The sequence below is a fragment of the Gorilla gorilla genome, chromosome 20 (assembly GCF_029281585.2).
Source record: "Gorilla gorilla gorilla isolate KB3781 chromosome 20, NHGRI_mGorGor1-v2.1_pri, whole genome shotgun sequence".
Lineage (NCBI taxonomy): Eukaryota > Metazoa > Chordata > Mammalia > Primates > Hominidae > Gorilla > Gorilla gorilla.
Genome location: NC_073244.2, coordinates 65,990,920 through 66,010,572, shown reverse-complemented (window position 1 = coordinate 66,010,572; position 19,653 = coordinate 65,990,920). Strand labels below are relative to the sequence as shown.

Here is a 19,653-nt window from a genome sequence, read left to right as displayed (position 1 = left end):
TCAGTTCCAGGCTTAGTCTTTAAAGGGACAAACAACTTTTGCCTTCTTTATTTTATTTATTTATTTATTTTTTTGAGACAGAGTCTCATTCTGTTGCCCAGGCTGGAGTGCAGTGGTGTGATCTCGGCTCACTGCAACTTCTGCCTCCCAGGTTCAAGCAATTCTCCTGCCTCGGCCTCCTGAGTAGCTGGGATTACAGGTGTGCACAAACACGCCCGGCTAATTTTTTTTAATTTGATTTTTAGTAGAGACGGGGTTTTACCATGTTGGCCAGGCTGATGTTGAACTCCTGACCTCAGGTGATCCACCCACCTCGGCCTCCCAAAGTGCTGGGATTACAGACGTGAGCCACCATGCCCAGCCTCCTTCTCTATTTTAGAAAGCTCTCTTGTGACATCCCCTCTTGAAACGCAGATGCTATCCTCCAAGAAGTCTGAATCAAATGGAGAGGGCATGTGCAGGTACATCATTCAACAGTCCTAGCCGAGCTTTCAACCAACATCCAGCATCAACAGCCAGCCATTTGCAAGCGCCATCTTGGAGATTCCAGCTCAGTTGAGCCACCCTGATGACTGAAGCCCAGGAAGACATCACATTGAACTGAAGAACTGCTCAACTGAGCCCAGTCATCTCACCAGATCAGGAATGATTAAAAAAAAAAAAAAAAAAAAAGATTGTTACTCTAAGTTACTCAGTTTTGGGGTGGTTTGTTAACACAGTAATTGATAACCTAAACCCAAAAGAGAACTAAATAATGATGACTTAAAACTAATACCAATTGATTTCTCCCCTATGTAGAATAAATCTGAAGGGAGCAGTCCAAGGCTGGCACAATGACTCCAAAAAGCATTATGGACCTAAGTTACTTCTGGCTCACCATCCACCATCTTGAACCTCATCTCCTCTTCATGGTTCAAGACGACGCTGAGTATCAGTCATCACATCCACATTTTAGGCAGTTAAGTGAAGGAAGGAAAGTGTACTTCATTAAAGAACCTTTTGGAAGCTGTCTACAATATTTATGCTTATTTATCATTGTCCTAGATGAAGACTTACGGCTACATCTACCTGTAAGTGACACTGAAGAATGTAGTTTTTTACCTGGGTGCCAATGGGCCCAGCTAAAAATCAGAATTCTCAACAGCAAAAGGATGGCTTTGAGATAATCATGTAGATTATGTGCAGATAACTACAGATAAGTCCCCTCCCCCAAGTCTATTTTAAATTTTCTGCTGGAGTATTTTAAAGTAAACCTCAGATATAATATGATTTCATTTATAAGACTTTTTATTTTGGTAACATATTCTTAAGGTGAGGTGTGATAAACACCTAACAAAGTGAATGATTATTTATTTATTTATTTTATTATTATTATTTTTTGAGATGGAGTTTCACTCTTGTTGCACAGGCTGGGGTGCAATGGTGCGATCTCAGCTCACTGCAACCTCCCCCTCCCAGGTTCAAGTGATTCTCCCACCTCAGCCTCCTGAGAAGCTGGGATTACAGGTATATACCACCAAGCCTGGCTAATTTTTGTATTTTTTGTAGAGATGGGATTAGGCCATGTTGCCCAGGCTGGTGTTGAACTCCTGGGATCAAGCCTTCCACCTACCTCACCTCCCAAAATCTTAGGATTACAGGTGTGATCCACCTTGCCTGGCCCTAAGCTATTCTTTATTCTTTCTTTTTTCGTTTTTTGAATCAGGGTCTCCTTTCTTCATTTCCAAGTGGAATGGAACTTTACCAGGCCTTTCCTGTTGACTGATAAAATTCCAGAGCCTAGTTTTAAAATATGCATCTTCATTGTTAGCAAAAGAAATGTTAAGAAGAAATACAGGAGATGTCCTCTTTTCCCTGATACTGCATAAGGAGAAAGATTTTTTTCTGAGTCACAACACTAATTTAAGGAATCTGATTTGATAAAGAGTTGAATTGAGAAGATTCACAAGAATATCAGTCTTGTTTTCTGGTACAATATGGAGAATTAAATGAATATTCACTACCGTTACTAAATTGTTCTCTGTTGAAATAAATTCATACACAAAACTGTTATTTGAACAAAAGGGTCTTGTAAGAGTCCCAAGCCTTTAAAAATCATTGCCACATCTTGTGAAAATAACTTTCAAAGAAACACCTATAATTATAGTTGGTTTTACTCCTTATCATTTGTTGCCTTGTTGACTTTTCTATGTTCCAAAACAGTAAGAAGAGTAGGTGCTATCAAGACAAAAAATCCGAAAACAAAAACGAGACTTGGGGGCATTTTGCTCTTCTTCCAAATGCATGATGAAAAAAAACATGGTTAAAAACTAACTTGCTTGATTTCTTATTTTAACAAAAAAATAAAAAATTCTGTCTGATTCAAATTAACATTTTTTTTTTTTTTTTGAGACTGAGTCTCACTCTGTTGCCCAGGCTGGAGTGCAATGGTGCGATCTCAGCTCACTGCAACCTTTGCCTCCCAGGTTCAAGCAGTTCTCCTGCCTCAGCCTCCCGACTAGCTGGGATTACAGGCGTGCACCACCACGCCCAGCTAATTTTTGTATTTTTAGTAGAGATGAGGTTTCACCATGGTTGGCCAGGCTGGTCTCGAACTCCTGACCTCAGGTTATCTATCTGCCCCGGTCTCCCAAAGTGTTGGGATTACAGGCGTGAGCCACTGCTCCAGGCTAAATTAACATAATTATCAAATGCAATCTGCAGACTTTTATTGGATCCTGATTTATTCTTTAAAAACCTGATAGAAATGACATTTTTGAGACAATCAGGGAAATTTGAATACTGAATGGGTATTAGCTGGTATCAAGGAGGTACTCTTAACTTTCCTGATGTGACAGTGCTATGGTGCTTATATTATTTTTAAAATGGTTCTTATTTGATAAAGATAGATATGTGCTGAAATATTCTGAACTTAAAAAATGAGCTCATGACTGGCTGGGCACAGTGGCTCATGCCTGTAATCCCAGCACTTTGGGAGGCTGAGGTGGGTGGATCACTTGAGGTCAGGAGTTTGAGACCAGCCTGGACAACATGGTGAAATCTCATCTCTACTAAAAAATACAAAAATTAACTGGGTGTGTTGAAGGGCTCCTGTAATCCCAGCTACTTGGGAGGCTGAGGCAGGAGAACTGCTTGAACCTGGGGGGTGGAGGTTGCAATGAGATGAGATTATGCCACTTCACTCCAGCCTGGGCGAAAGAGTGGAACTCTGTCTCAAAAAAAAAAAAAAAATGGTGATGAAGGCCTGGCACAGTGGCTCATGCCTGTAATCCCAGCAGTTTGGGAGTCCAAGGCAGGTGGATCACTTGAGGCCAGGAGTTCAAGACTAGCCCAGCTAACTTGTGAAACCTCATCTTAACTAAAAATACAAACATTAGCCGGGCATGGTGGCATGCGCCTATAATCCCAGCTACTTGGGAGGCTGAGGCCGGAGAATTGCTTGAACCCAGGAGGCTGAAGTTGCAATGACCTGAGATCGTGCCACTGGACTCCAGCCCAGGTAACAGAACCAGACACCATCTCAAAAAAAAAAAAAGAGTGAAGTGCTTTCATCTCTTCAATACGAACCCTTCAGGGCCAAGTCTGAAGCATTTTCGGGGTTACCTGTTTGATGCCTGAAATCTGCCTGAGACAGAGGAGCATTTCCTGTGAGTCAAGTGCTCGAACACTGGTGTGTGTAAGGAGCATGTTGCAATCAGCAACATCAACATGTTTCCTGAATGTGGATATGGGAGGGGAAACTGAAAGGCTAGGAAAGGCTGTTACTGCCCACACTCTGGGCTGGGAGACAGGCAGCGACGACTCCAGCTCTTCTCCCATCTGTGGACTGCAGAACCCAAAACGGACTCTGGGAGGAGCCATCATGATCCCTAAGCTGCTTTCCCTCCTCTGTTTCAGTAAGTCTCACAGGGCTATCCACTGGGACTGCAGAAAATCATGGAACTGGTGGGATAGTTGGGCTGGGGATGGAAACAATAACATCAACTTTGGCTTACTGAGCACACGGGAGGAGTGAGACGTCCTGCTGAGTGCACTGCAGACATTCCCCTGGAAACGAGTGCTCTGCAAACTTCAACTCCTGTAGTTTCAACTTCGTGAGTTTTGCTGAATGCCTCCACCACCTGGCTTCATTGGCTTACCCCTTTTCTCAGGATCAACTCTGACTTTTTGTGTGTAAGTAAAAGCATTCAGAATAGAAACCTTATTTTATTTTATTTTATTTTTTTGAGACAGGGTTTTGCTCTTGTTGCCCAGGCTGGAGTGCAATGGTGTGATCTCGGCTTACCACAACCTCTGCCTCCCAGGTTCAAGCGATTCTCCTGCTTCAGCCTCCTGAGTAACTGGATTACAGGGGTGCGCCACCATGCCTGGTTAATTTTTGTATTTTTAGTAGAAATGGGGTTTCACCATGTTGGCCAGGCTGGTCTTGATCTCCTGACTTTGTGATCTGCCTGTCTCGGCCTCCCAAAGTGCTGGGATTACAGGCGTGAGCCACCGTGTCCAGCCCATTCTAATTTTTATCTCTATGAATTTGCTTATTCTAGGATGTATGAGTGGAATCATAACACTTGTTCTTTTGTGCCTGACTTAGTTTACTCAGCATAATATCCTCGAGCTACATCTATATTGTACGATATGTCAGATTTCCTTTCTTTTTTATGGCTAAAATCCCACTGTAGGCTGAGCACAGTGTCTCACACCTGTAATCCCAGCACTTTGAGAGTCTGAGGCAGGCAGATCGCTTGAGCCCAGGTGTTCGAGACTAGCCTGGGCAACATGGTGAAACCCTGTCTCTACAAAAAATACAAAAATGAGCCTGGGCATGGTGGCTCACGCCTGTAATCCCAGCACTTTTTTTGCATTGACCTGATGTAAGGAGTTCGAGAACAGCCTGGCCAATAGGGTGAAACCCCATCTCTACTAAAAATATAAAAATTAGCCAGGCGTGGTGGCGGGCGCCTGTAATCCCAGCTACTTGGGAGGCTGAGGCAGGAGAATCGCTTGAACCCAGGAGTCAGAGGTTGCAGTGAGCCGAGATCATGCCATTGCACTCCAGTCTGGGCAACAAGAGCGAAACTCCATCTCAAAATAAATAAATAAATATTAAAAACAACAACAACAAAAATGAGCTGGGCATGGTGGTGTGCAGCTGTAGTCCCAGCTACTCGGGAGGCAGAGGTGGGAGGATCACCTGAGCCCAGGGAGTTGATGCTGGAGTGAACTAGGATCACATCATTGCACTCCAGCCTGGGCAGCAGAGCGAGACCCTGCCTCAAAAAAAAAAAAAAGAAAGAAAGAAAGAAAAGAAAAAGAAAAAAGCACTTTGGAGGCTGAGGTGGGCGGATCACCTGAGGTGGGGAGTTCAAGACCAGCCTGACCAACATGGTGAAACCCTGTCTCTACTAAAAAATACAAAATTAGCTGGGCATGGTGGTGCATGCCTGTAATTCCAGCTACTTGGGAGGCTGAGGCAGGAGAATCACTTGAACCCGCAAGGCGGAGGTTGCAGTGAGCTGTAATCCCAGCTACTTGGGAGGCTGAGGAAGGAGAATCACTTGAACCCGCGAGGTGGAGGTTGCAGTAAGCCGAGATTGCGCCATTGCACTCCAGCCTGGGCAACAAGAATGAAACTATGTCTCAAAAAAAAAACAACAAAAAACGAAGAAAAAGAAAAAAAATCCCACTGAATGTATAGAGCACACTGGTTTATCCATTCTTCCATGGATGGACACTTACGTTATTTGAACATTTTGGGTGTTCACAATTTCCTTTTGCAAAACTTGAAGTGTCAGTTTATGGATTGGCTCATGGGTGTAATAGTAGCACAAACGCCTGGTAACTTCCCCTTTTTTCTGCTGAGACCTAAAACTGTTCACACAGGGGAAAAAGAGGAAATCTCTCAGAGACACAGGCCTAACTAACTTTCTTTGAGTTAGATCAATCTCATTATTATGATAATGTTCATAAACAGGCTTGATATTATGTTTTTTCTTTTCTTTCTCTTTTTTTTTTCTTTCCTGAAACCGAGTCTCACGCTGTGGCCAGGCTGGAGTGCAGTGGCGCAATCTCAGCTCATTGCAACCTCTGCCTCCTGGGTTCAAGCGATTCTCTGCCTCAGCCTCCTGAGTAGCTGGGATCACAGGCGCCCATCACCACGCCTGGCTAATTTTTGTATTTTTAGTAGAGATGGGGTTTCACCATGTTGGCCAGGCTGGTCTTGAACTCCTGACCTCGTGATCCACCTGCTTCGGCCTCCCAAAGTGCTGGGATTACAGGCGTAAGCCACCACGCCCAGCATGGTCAAGAGTTCTTAACCAGCCCGGCCCTGTCTCTATCAAAAAAAAATTAAAAAGGAGGAAGAGCAAATGCAGCCATGTGTGAAACAGGGAGGAACGTATGCTTTCCCCTTTCTGGAATGACCATTTGGATGTTTTGAGGCTTGTTACAGGACACCAAACAATAAATTTTGTCCTGTTTGGAGTCATGAAGGGATTAAAAGAGATCATGAGCCTGGGCAACATAGGGAGACTCTGTCTCTGTGAAAGACTAAAAAATTAGCCAGGTGTGGTGGTGCACACCTGTGATCCCAGCTACTCGGGAGGCTGAGGTGGGAGGATCACTTGAGCCTGGGAGGCTACAGTGAGCCATGATGGAGCCACTGCACTCCAACCTGGGCAACAGAGAGAGACCCTGTCTCAAAACACAATAATAAAATGAAAAATTAAAAAATAAAAAGAAGCTGGGCACAAAGCTCATACCTGTAATCCCGGCACTTTGGGAGGCCGAGGTGGGTGGATCACCTGAGGTCAGGAGTTCAAGACCAGCCTGGCCAATATGGTGAAACCCTGTCTCTACTAATAATACAAAACTCAGCCGGGCGTCCTGGCGCATGCCTGTAATCCCAGCTATTTGGGAGGCTGAGGCAGGAGAATCACTTGAACCCAGGAGGCGGAGGTTGCAGTGAGCCGAGATTGCGTCACTCTACTCCAGCCTGGGCGACAGAGCGAGACTCTGTCTCTGGAATGAATGAAAGAAAGAAAGAATGAATGAAAGAAAGAAAGAAAGAAAAAGAAAGAAAGAGAGAGACTCTGTCTCTGGAATGAATGAAAGAAAGAAAGAATGAATGAAAGAAAGAAAGAAAAAGAAAGAAAGAAAGAAAGGAAGGAAGGAAGGAAGGAAGGAAGAAAGAAACGAAAAAGAAAGAAAGAAAGGGTAAGAATGAGTGCTGTTTTGAAACAGAAGATGAGAATGGAAGGATTTGTGGGAAAGGCCTGGAGCAGGGGGAGGTGACAGCCACACAGCATGGTCAAGGAGAATCTCTGGGAAAGGATGGAGGAGCTGGAAGTCGAGCGGAAGCCAGAGTCCAGTGTGGGGAGAATTAGAACTCCTGAGCGTATGACCTCTAAGGGTCTGTTCTCAGCAGGAGACTCTGGGACGATCTCCAGGGGTCAGGGCAGGGGGTGACGTGGCTCCAGGTAGGGGCTTCTGGCTCACGGAGGATTGTCTTGCAGGACTGTGCGTGGGCCAAGGAGACACAAGGGGAGATGGTGAGTGTTTCTTCAACTACACCCTCCTTGGCCTGTCATCCCAAATTCCCTGCTGTTCTCTTCCCCCTCCCCCTCTTTTTCTCTTTTTTTTTGACGGAGTCTCACTCTTTCGCCAGGCTGGAGTGCGGTGGTGCAATCTCGGCTTACAGCAACCTCCGCCTCCTGGGTTCAAGTGATTCTCCTGTCTCAGCCTCCCAAGTAGCTGGGACTACAGGTGCTTGCCACCATGCCCAGCTAATTTTTGTATTTTTAGTAGAGACGGAGTTTCACTATGTTGGCCAGGATGGTCTCGATCTCATGACCTTGTGATCTGCCTGCCTTGGCCTCCCAAAGTGCTGGGATTACAGGCGTGAGCCACCGCACCCAGCCCCCTTCCCTTCTTAAAATGGGATTCCTGATTGGGCGCAGGGGTTCACGCCTGTAATCCCAGCACTTTGGGAGGCCAAGGTGGGCGGATCACCTGAGGTCAGGAGTTCGAGACCAGCCTGGCCAACATGGTGAAACCTTGTCTCTACTAAAATACAAAATTAGCTGGGTGTGGTGGTGCGTGCCTGTAATCCCACCTACTTAGGAGGCTGAGGCAGGAGAATTGCTTTAACCCAGGAGACGGAGGTTGCAGTGAACTGAGATTGCGCCACTGCACTCTAGCCTGGGCAACAGAGGGAGACTCCATCTCAAAATAATAATAATAATAATAAATTTTAAAAAGGGCTTCCTGAGAGCAGGGGAGGGTGTCAGGTCCAGCATCAGGCTCTGCTTCCTTCCAGGGTCACTGCCCAAGCCGTCCCTCAGTGCCTGGCCCAGCTCAGTGGTCCCTGCCAACAGCAATGTGACGCTGCGATGTTGGACTCCTGCCAGAGGTGTGAGCTTTGTTCTCAGGAAGGGAGGAATTATTCTGGAGTCCCCGAAGCCCCTTGATTCTACAGAGGGTGCGGCCGAATTTCACCTCAATAATCTAAAAGTCATAAATGCTGGAGAGTACACCTGTGAATACTACAGAAAAGCATCCCCCCACATCCTTTCACAGCGCAGTGACGTCTTTCTACTGTTGGTGACAGGTACAGACAGGGTGCCTGCCAATGACATACGGGGGACAGGGGATGAGGGAGGAAGTGAAGGAACAGAGGGAGAAAAGGGGTCCCACCTCCAGAGTAGTTGGGGGTGGCGGGAGAGGGAGAGAGACAGGAACAAAATTGCATATCTTGGTTTTATACTCTGTCGCCCAGGCCAGAGTGCAGTGGTGCCATCTCGGCTCACTGCCACTTCCGCCTCCTGGGCTCAAGTGATTCTCCTGCTCCAGCCTCCTTAGCAGCTGGGATTACAGGTGCCTGCCACCACGCCCGGCTAATTTTTGTATTTTTAGTAGAGACAGGGTTTCGCCATGTTGGGCAGGCTGGTCTCGAACTCCTGACCTCAGGTGATCCACCCGCCTTGGCCTCCCAAAGTGCTGGGATTACAGGTGTGAGCCACCATGCCCGGCCTTATACAGGTCTTGTAGGAGGGAGAATCTCTGTCCTGGGGTCTGAGTAGGAAGTGGAGGAAGGTAGAAGAGATCAGGAATCTCTCATTTCCCACACTCCACGAGAGCCTCCGGCCAGGAGAACAGGGGTGAGTGGGGGATTCCAGACTTCTCCCCAGTACCTCAGAGCCTGACTTCTCTTACAGGACATTTATCTAAACCTTTCCTCCGAACCTACCAAAGGGGTACAGTGACCGCAGGTGGAAGGGTGACTCTGCAGTGCCAGAAGCGAGACCAATTGTTTGTGCCTATCATGTTCGCTCTACTGAAGGCAGGGACGCCATCACCCATCCAGCTGCAGAGTCCAGCGGGGAAGGAGATAGACTTCTCTCTGGTGGACGTGACGGCTGGCGATGCTGGGAACTACAGCTGCATGTACTACCAGACAAAGTCTCCCTTCTGGGCCTCAGAACCCAGTGATCAGCTTGAGATATTGGTGACAGGTAAGGGCGTGTATGGTTTTGAGGAACTGTGTGTGTTGTTTTTAATCAGAGATTGTTTTGTTCTTCTGTGAATCTCATTTCTTCATTACTTGCAATATCATCGCTCTTAAAAAAATCTTCCCTTTCTGGCCAGGCGTGGTGGCTCATGCCTGTCATCCCAGCACTTTGGGAGGCCGAGGTGGATGGATCATCTGAGGTCAAGGATTTGAGACCAGCCTGGCCAACATGGTGAAACCCCGTCTCTACTAAAAATAAAAAATTAGTCAGGTATGATGGCATGCACCTGTAGACCCAGCTACTTGGGAAGCTGAGGCAGGAGAATTGCTTGAACATGGGAGGCGGAGGTTGCAGTGAGCCAAGATCTTGCCACTGCACTCCAGCCTGGGCAATAGAGTGACACTCTGTCTCAAAAAAAAAACAAAAAACAAAAACAAAAACAAAAAAACAACAAAAAAACCTCCCTTTCACAATTTCCACTCCTTTGCCTTTTTTTTTTTTTTTTTTTTTTGAGATGGAGTCTCACTCTGTTGCCAGGATGGAGTGCAATGGCGCAATCTTGGCTCACTGCAACCTCCACCTTCCAGGTTCAAGTGATTCTCCTGCCTCAGTCTCCCAAGTAGCTAGGATTACAGTCCTGCACCACCCATCTGGCTAATTTTTCTATTTTTAGTAGCGATGAAGATTTCACCATGTTGACCAGACTGGTCTTGAACTCCTGACCTCAGGTGATCTGCCCCCCTCGGCCTCCCAAAGTGCTGGGATTACAGGTGTGAGCCACCGTCCCCGGCCCTCCTTTGCCTTTTTGTTGTACTACATCCTTGGGAAATTTCTAGGCTGTTTTTGAAAATTATGAATCCACCAGCATCAGATTCCTTCTACCAGTCTTTGCATCTCTTAGCGTTTTGGTGTTTTGTTTTGTTTTGTTTCATTTTGTTTTTGAGACAGAGTCTCGCTCTGTTGCCCAGGGTGGAGTGCAGTGGTGCGATCTCAGCTCACTGCAACCTCTGCCTCCCGAGTTTAAGCAATTCTCCTGCCTCAGCCACTTGAGTAGCTGGGATTACAGGTGCCCGCCACCATGCCTGGCTAATTTTTGTATTTTTAGTAGAGATGGGGTTCTGACCATGTTGACCAGGCTGGTCTTGAACCCCTGGCCTCAGGTGATCCGCTCACCTCAGCCTCCCAAACTGCTGAGATTGCAGGTGTAAACCACTGCGCATGGCGTGTTTTGGTTTTTCTTGGTGTTAGTGATTTCACTCTCAATAATTCTTTCTCAGTCATGTGCGGTGGCTCAGGCCTGTAATCCCAGCACTTTGGGAGGCTGAGGCTGGAGAATTGCTTGAGCCCAGGAGTTTGAGACCAGCCTGGGCAACATAGTGAGACCCAGTTTCAAATTAAAAAAAAAATTATCTCATCCTCAGAACATGGTGTTTGCACAGCCTCCTGCTTCTGTGCCGTGGATGCGATATCTACCCAGGTCTTTTATTGACTGCTAGAATTCTTCTGCAAGTATCTTGTTTCCTGCCTCACTAGGTGCTAGCACTCTGCTTCCTCAGCTCTGTAAATTATTTTTCATCTGTTGTAACTGCTGTAATGAGTTACATTACAGCTCTTGCCGGGTGCCTGGATGAAGCCCACTCATCAAGACAGAGGAATTGCAAAAAAGAGTTTAATACACATTGAGCCAGGTAAGCGGGAGACCAGAGTTTTTTTGTTTGTTTGTTTGAGACGGAGTCTTGCTCTGTCGCCCAGGCTGGAGTGCAGTGGCGCAATCTCGGCTCAGTGAAACCTCTGCCTCCCAGGTTCAAATGATTCTTCTGCCTCAGCCTCCCGAGTAGCTGGGACTACGTGCGTGCCACCCTGCCTGGCTAATTTTTGTATTTTTAGTAGAGATGGGGTTTTACCATATTGGCCAGGCTGGTCTCGAACTCCTGACCTCGTGATCTGCCCGCTTGGGCCTCCCAAAGTGCTGGGATTACAGGCATGAGCCACTGCACCTGGCCAATCAGAGTTTTATTATTACTCAAATCAGCCTCCCTGAAAATCTGGAGGCTAGGGTTTTGTTTGTTTGTTTGTTTGTTTGTTTGTTTGTTTTGAGATGGAGTCTCACTCTGTCGCCCAAGCTGGAGTGTAGTGGTACAATCTGAGCTCACTGCAGCCTCCACCCCCCAACCCCAGGCCCAGGTCAAGTAATTCTCCTGCCTCAGCCTCCTGAGTAGCTGGGATTACAGGCACCCACCACCACACCCGGCTAATTTTTTTGTATTTTTAGTAGACATGGGGTTTCGCCATGTTGCCCAGGCTGCTCTCGAACTCCTGGCCTCAAGCAATCCTCCCCCTTTAGCCTCTCACAGTGCTGGGATTACAGGCGTGAGCTACTGTGCCCGGCCTCAACTCAAACTTTCTCAGGTGCACTGCTGCACAGCAGTGTGTGCTGCGAGGATGCTGATCCAGCCATGGAATTCGGGGCTCTGTAGAGCTCCTTCCGTCTCATGTGCTGCCCCAAGACTATTCCTTAACCTAAGGATGGGGGAGGAGAAAAGGCAATGTGGGAAGGTGGAAATGGGATAAAGAGCAAATAAATGAAGGAAGAGAGCTAAGGTGGAGTGAATATCAAGGAAGGAAGATAAAAGAACTCCATTACAACTCATTAGGATTGCATATCTTGCGGTGGCTCATGCCTGTCATCCCAGCACCTTGGGAGGCCGAGGCAGACGAATCACTTGAGGCCAGGAGTTCGAAACCAGTTTGGCCAACATGGCGAAAACCCATCTCTATTAAAAATACAAAAATTAGCCGGGTGTGGTGGTAGGTGCCTGTAATCCTAGCTATTTGGGAGGCTGAGGCAGGAGAATCGCTTGAACCCAGGAGGTGGAGGTTGCAGTGAGCCAAGATTGTGTCACTGCACTCCAGCCTGAGCAACAGAGTGAGACTTCGTCTCAAAAACAACAACAAAGATTCCATCTTTTGTTTTCAGGGATTAAAACTTTAAAGAGCTCAATTATGGCCAGGCATGGTGGTTTATGCCTATAATCCCAGCACTTTGGGAGGCCAAGGTGGGTGGATCACCTGAGGTCAGGAGTTCGAGACCAGCCTGACCAACATGGAGAAACCCCATCTCTACTAAAAATACAAAATTAGCCGGGTGTGGTGGCACATGCTCATAATCTCAGCTGCTTGGGAGGCTGAGGCAGGAGAATCACTTGAACCTGGGAGGCAGAGGTTGCAGTGAGCCGAGATCGTGCCATTACACTCCAGTCTGGGCAACAAGAGCAAAACTTGATCTCAAGAAAAAAAAAAAGTTCAATTAAAACTTTAAAGTACAGTGGACTACTGGCTAGAAAACATTAAGTGGGTGGCTGGGCACGGTGGCTCACACCTGTAATCCCAGCACTTTGGGAGGCTGAGGTGGGTGGGTCACCTGAGGTCGGGAGTTCAAGACCAGCCTGGCCAACATGGCAAAACCCCATCTCTACTAAAAATATAAAATTAGCCGGGCATGGTGGCACATGCCTGTAATCCCAGCTACTTGGGAGGCTGAGGCAGGGAGGCTTGAACCCGGGAGGCAGAGGTTGTGGTGAGCCGAGATTACACCACTGCACTCCAACCTGGTCAACAAGAGTAAAACTCCGTCTCAAAAAAAAAACAACAAAAAACTGAAAACATTAAGTGGGTGATGATAGTCAGATTTCGTGGGGCCATTTGAGAAGAAGGGATACCCTCTGAGGGTCAGTGCTGAGCCCCTTCTCTCTTTCAGTTCCCCCAGGTACCACATCGAGCAACTACACCCTGGGTAACTTCATATGACTGGGTCTGGCTGCCATAATTGTGGTTATCATGGGAGCTTTCCTAGTGGAGGCCTGGTACAGCCGGAATGTGTCTCCAGGTGAATCAGAGGCCTTCAAACCAGAGTGACTCCATCTTGAACAGGGGCTGGGTAAACTGAGGCTGCAACCTGCTGGACTGCATTCCCAGGGGGTTAAGGCTTTCTAATTCACAGGGTGAGACAGGTCACAACATACAGGTCACAAAGACCCAAAGACACAAAGATGCAACAAAGAAGCCAGCCAAAACCTGCCAAATTCAAGATGGCAACAAAAGTGACTTCTGGTCGTCATCACTGTGCATTATTTGCTAATTATAATGCATTTGCATGCTAAAAGACACTCCCACCGGCACCAAGACAGCTTACAGATGCCATGGCAACCTCCAGAAGCTAAACGAGGGAGGGACTCTCAGTTCCAGGGAAATCCCCTCCCCTTTCCTGGAAAACTCATGAACAGTCCACCCCTTGTTTAGCATATGATCAAGAAATAACCACAAAAATAGCCGACTGACAGCCCTCTGGACCGCTCTGCCTATGGAGCAGCCATATTCCTTGACTTTCTTAATAAACTTGCTTTCACTTTACTCTGTGTACTCACCCTGAGTTCTTACTTGTGTGAGATCTGAGAACCCTCTCTTGGGGTCTGGACTGGGACCCCTTTCCAGTAACAGATCCAAGTTAAAACACGGAGCCCCTCTCTCTTTCATGGGCTGCTGTAGAGATATGGAATTCTCTTCTGCTCCAGATTTATTGAGATCTAATCGACAAATAAAAATGGAGTTATATTTGTGTACAACGTGATGTTTTGATATATTCCATTTTGATTTATCAATTATACCCCCATAAACCTACGGGTGGGGAACCCTCCTACTAAGTAATTTATTGTGTACCAAGGAAGAAATTTCACTCATTGTGACAATGGTTATCTCAATCTAGCTTATGGACCTTTCTGTTTAATATCCACCTTCTGGGAAACTCCCTACTAAATAATTAATTGTGTACCAAAGAAGAAATTTCACTCATTGTGACATGATTATCACAATGTAGCTAATGGACTTTTCTGTTTAAGATCCACCTTCTGGGAACTTTCCTACTAAGTAATTAATTGTGTACCAAGGAAGAAATTTCACTCATTGTGACAATGGTTATCTCAATGTAGCTTATGGACCTTTCTGTTTAAGATCCACCTTCTTAGCAAATTGTAATTACCCGGTGCAGCCTTGTGAACTGTAGCCGCCCTGCTGTGCATTCAATCCATATGGGGTTCTTTAAACATCAGACTCTACCATGGGGACTTCACACATTTCTCCACATGGGCACAAATGGTAATTTTTGTTTTTTTGTTTGTTTGTTTGTTTTGAGACAGAGTCTCGCTCTGTCGCCTAGGCCAGAGTGCAGTGGTGCGATCTCGGCTCATTGCAACCTCCGCCTGCCAGGTTCAAGTGATTCTCCTGCCTCAGCCTCCCGAGTAGCTGCAACTACAGGCACCTGCCACCATCTGGCTAATTTTTTTGTATTTTTAGGAGAGACGGGGTTTTGCCACATTGGTCAGGCTGGTCTCGAACTCCTGGCCTCAAGTGATCCACCTGCCTCAGCCTCCCAAAGTGCTGGGATTACAGGTGTGCGCCACCGGGCATGGCCACAAATGGTGTTTAAAGTGCAATAGTCCTTCACCATGTGAGACTGTCTTGTCCATTATAGGAACACGTAACTCGACATTGCTAATACTTCCTTTCCCATTGAACACCTGTTGAAGACCTAATTATTGTGAAACAACAACAAAAAAGCCACTACTCTCATACCTTTCAAATATCCCTGGATGGGGCGATGGGAAGTGAGGGTGGTGCTCCCCCTGGTTGAAAAGCTGTGTTTGGATGCCGGGAGAAAACAATCTTCCTCCTCTTCCTTCCCCTCTCAGCTCAGCTCTGTCCTTCTCTAGCCATAGATCCCACAGCTGCCCAGGGAATGATGGGTTGGACCAGCTGAGCCTTAACCGCTTTCTGCGGAACCTGCACTCTCAGCTCTGTTGGGATCTGCTGTAGGGCAGGATGGTGGCTTTCTTCTTCCTGTACTTTTCACTGGGGACAGAGGACAGAATTGGGCACAATGAGCCACCTAATACTTTTTTTTTTTTTCTTTGAGATGGAGTCTCGCTCTGTCACCCAGGCTGGAGTGCAATGGCAAGATCTCGGCTCACTGCAACCTCCACCTCCTGGGTTTAAGCGATTCTCCTGCCTTAGCCTCCCAAGTCTCTGGGATTACAGGCGCCTGCCACCACGCCCAGCTAATTTTTGTACTTTTAGTAGAGACGGGGTTTCACCCATGTTGGCCAGGCTGGTCTTGAACACCTGAGCTCAAGTGATCAGCCCACCTCGGCCTCCCAAAGTGCTGGGATTGCAGGCTTGAGTCACCGTGCCCAGACCTTAATACATTTTTGATAACTTGAATCAATACTTAAAACTTCAGAGTCAGATTGAGTAGTAGGTGACTCTCACCTGTGGGGAACTCTTCCTCCACACGAAGGGAAAAACATTGCTTCCTGTGTAATATTTATTAATGCTTCCTCTCCGTTCTTTGTATTTTGTGCTTCTGGACCAGCATTTAGTCCAATATTGGGATATACATATTTATTTATTATATTTATTTATTTTGAGACAGGGTCTCACTCTGTCACCCAGGCTGGAGTGCAGTGGCTAGATCACGGCTCACTGCAGCCTCGACCTCCCAGGCTAAAGCAATCCTCCCATCTCAGCCTTCTGAGTAGCTGGGACCACAGGTGTGTGCCATCATGCCTGACTAAATTTTGTATTTTTTGTAGAAGGCGGGTTCCACCATATTGCCCAACCTGGTCTCGAACTCTTGGACTCAAGTGATCCTCTCATCTTGGCCTCCCAAAGTGCCAGGACTACAGGCGTTAGCCACTGTGCTTGGTCATATGTATTTATAATACATTCTTTCTTTCTTTTTTTTTGGAGAGGGAGTCTTGCTCTGTCACCCAGGCTGGAGTGCAGTGGCGTAATTTCAGCTCACTGCAACCTCCCTCTCAGGTTCAAGTGATTCTCCTGCCTCAGCCTCTCAAGTAGCTGGGATTACAGGTGCCCGCCACCAGGCGTGGCTAATTTTTGTGTGTTAGTAGAGACGGGGTTTCACCATGTTGGCGAGGCTGGTCTCGAACTCCTGACCTCAAGTGATCTGCCCACCTTGGCTTCCCAAAGTGCTGGGATTACAGGCATGAGCCACCACGCCCAGCCTGTATTTATAATACATTTCTTTTACATTTTATTTTATATGTTTCCAACATTTTACCCAGTTTGGCGGGAATTCCATTCTATCCATGGCATCCATTTGCTTGTAATTGGTAGCCAGTCTTTCTGGTGCAGATGTAAAATGTCAACAGTTGCCAGGTGCGGTGGCTCATGCCTATAATCCCAGCACTTTGGGAGGCCGAGGTGGGTGGATCACAAGGTCAAGAGATCGAGACCATCCTGGCCAATATGGTGAAACCCCATCTCTACTAAAAATACAAAAATTAGCTGGGCGTGGTGGTGCATGCCTGTAATCCCAGCTACTCAGGAGGCTGAGGCAGGAGAATTGCTGGAACCCAGGAGGCAGAGGTTGCAGTGAGCCGAGATCTCACCACTGCACTGCAGCCTGGGCGACAGAGCGAGACTCCATCTCAAAAAAAAAAAAAAAAAAGTCAACATTTATGTTTTGTTGTTACATTTTGTTTTCAAGATTTGATGCTGTTTCTTGTTAATAATCTTATTATTTTTCGTAAATATCATTCTTATTTTATAACTATTGTCTCCTCTGTTATAACTCTGAGGATGTGCTTATCAAAACAATATTCCTCCTCTTCCTCCACTAACCACAGGTCGGTCCTTCTCTATCCACAGACCACAGAGCTGCCAAGGGTAGCATGCACTAGAGCTGCCGATCCTTAGAGTTTCCTGTGCAGCCAGCATTTCCAGATGTTTGAGAGCCGCACCAGGACAGCATGATGGCTTTCTTCCCATCCTCCTCACCTAGGACAGGACAGGGTGGGCACAGGGACCCATCCAGCAAGTTATTATTTTTGTAGTTATTAAGATAGAAAGTATAGGCCGGGCGCGGTGGCTCACACCTGTAATCCCGCCTCAGCCTCCCAAAATGCTGGGATTACAGCGGTGAGTCACCATGCCCAGATGATTATTTTTTATTTGTATACATTTATGGGGTACAAGTGTAACTTTATTGCATGGATAGATTCCAAAATGATGAAGTTAGGGCTTTCAGGTATCCACTAACCCAGTGACACACATTGTATCCATTAGATAATTCTTTTTTTTTTTTTTTTTTTTTTTTGATGGAGTCTTGCTCTGTGACCCAGGCTGGAGTGCAGTGGCGTGATCTCGGCTCACTGCAACCTCCGCCTCCCGGATTCAAGCGATTCTCCTGCCTCAGCCTCCTGAGTAGCTGGGACTATGGGCGTGTGCCACCACGCCCGGCTAATGTATCCGTCATCATAACACACAACAATTTGAATGAATCTCACAGGCATTGTGCTGAGTGAAAAAGGTCACCCTCAGAAGGTGAGGCGATGGACGATTCCATTTATACAAGAGTCTCAAAGTGACAAAGTGATAGAGACGTAGAACAGATTAGCAGGTGCTAGGGTGGGAGAGCGATTATAAACGGGAAGCATGAGGGAGTTCCTACGTGGTGGTGGGACAGTTCTGTGTCTTGATTGTGGCGGTGGTTCTATAAAGCCATACATACAGGCAATAAAATGTTACAGAACTCTACCCATAGGCAAAGAAAAGGGAGGAGGAAAAGAAGGTGGAAGAGGAGGAAGAGCAGGAGAAAAGAAGGAAAAGGAGAAAAGGAAATAGAAATCGAAGGAAAAGGAAGAGAAAAAGAGAAACGAATTATGCAGAAACTGGTGAGATCTGAGTGACCTCTGTAACCTCGTTAAACGTGTGGTGCCAGTGCAAAGTCTCTGGTTTTGAAAATGTACCATACGCCAGGTGCGGTGGCTCATGCCTGTAATCCCAGCAGTTTGGGAGGCCGAGGCAGGCGGATCGCCTGAGGTTAGAAGTTTGAGACCAGCCTGGGCAACAGGGCAAAACCTCGTTTCTACTAAAAAGAACAAAAAAAATTAGCCGAGAGTGGTGGCGGACGCCTGTCATCCCAGCAACTTGGGAGGCTGAGGCAGGAGAATCGCTTGAGCCCGGGAGGCAGAGGTTGCAGTGAGCCAGGATTGAACCACTGCACTCCAGCCTGGCTGACAGAGATTCTGTCTCAAAAAAAAAAAAAAAAAAAAAAAAGTACTGTAGTTATAAGAGATTACCATTGGCCGGGCACAGTGGCTTATGCCTGTAATCCCAGCACTTTGGGAAGCTGAGGTGGGCGGGTCACTTGAGACGAGGAGTTCAAGACCAGCCTGGCCCACATGGTGAAATCCCATCCCTACAAAAAATTAGCTGGGTGTGGTGGTGCATGCTTGTAATCCCAGCTACTTGGGAGTCTGAGGCAGGAGAATCCTTAAACCCATGAGGCAGAGGTTGCAGTGAGCCGAGATCACGCCACTGCACTCCAGCCCGGGTGACAGAGCAAGACTCTGTCCCCCCCCCCCCGCCCCCAAAAAAAGGTTAACATTGTGGGGAGCTGGCTAGTGGGTACACAGGAAGCTATAAAGCTATAGGTATTAATGTTTGTTTGTTTGCTTGTTTGAGACAGTTTCGCCGTTGTTGCCCAGGCTGGAGTGCAGTGGCGCAATCTTGGCTCACAGCAACCTCCGCCTCCTGGGTTCAAGCCATTCTCCTGTCTCAGCCTCCGGAGTAGCTGGGATTACAGGCATGCGCCACCACGCCTGGCTAATTTTGTACTTTTAGTAGAGACGGGGTTTCTCCATTTTTGTCAGGCTGGTCTTGAACTCCCGACCTCAGGTGATCCGCCCTCCTCAGCCTCTCAAGGTGCTGGGATTACAGGCGTGAGCCACCGCGTCCGGCCGGTATTAGTGTTTTAAAATAAAAAATTACATTTACAGAAAACTCTTGGCAGAACTTCAGATAAGGCAGGACAGAGCTCGGGCGGGTGGGGCCACACACACCGGATTCATGGGGAAGAAGTTATCATCGACGGCTTCTTGTTTCCTGAGTCGGTTGTGAGAAGGAAACTGCAAGAGTGGGGCAGAGAACCAGAGTGTCAGAGCAAAACCTCCTCTATCTGCACATCCTGGGGACGAACCGAGCAGCCGGAGAGCTGCGGCCGGCCCAGTCCCGCTCGGCCTTTGAAGGGTAAAACCGAAGGCGGGGCCTTGGTTCTGGCAGAAGGGACGCT

General features: G+C 47.1%; 1 protein-coding gene across 1 annotated transcript; it reads left to right on the top strand.

The window, feature by feature from the left end:
- Positions 1–3,862: 3,862 nt before the first annotated feature.
- Positions 3,863–13,892, top strand: TARM1 (T cell-interacting, activating receptor on myeloid cells 1). Its single transcript, XM_019014799.3, has 5 exons — positions 3,863–3,896; positions 7,512–7,547; positions 8,315–8,605; positions 9,213–9,509; positions 13,264–13,892. The coding sequence occupies exons 1-5, from the start codon at positions 3,863–3,865 to the stop codon at positions 13,311–13,313; spliced, it is 708 nt and encodes a 235-aa protein (XP_018870344.2). The 3' UTR covers positions 13,314–13,892.
- Positions 13,893–19,653: the final 5,761 nt, after the last annotated feature.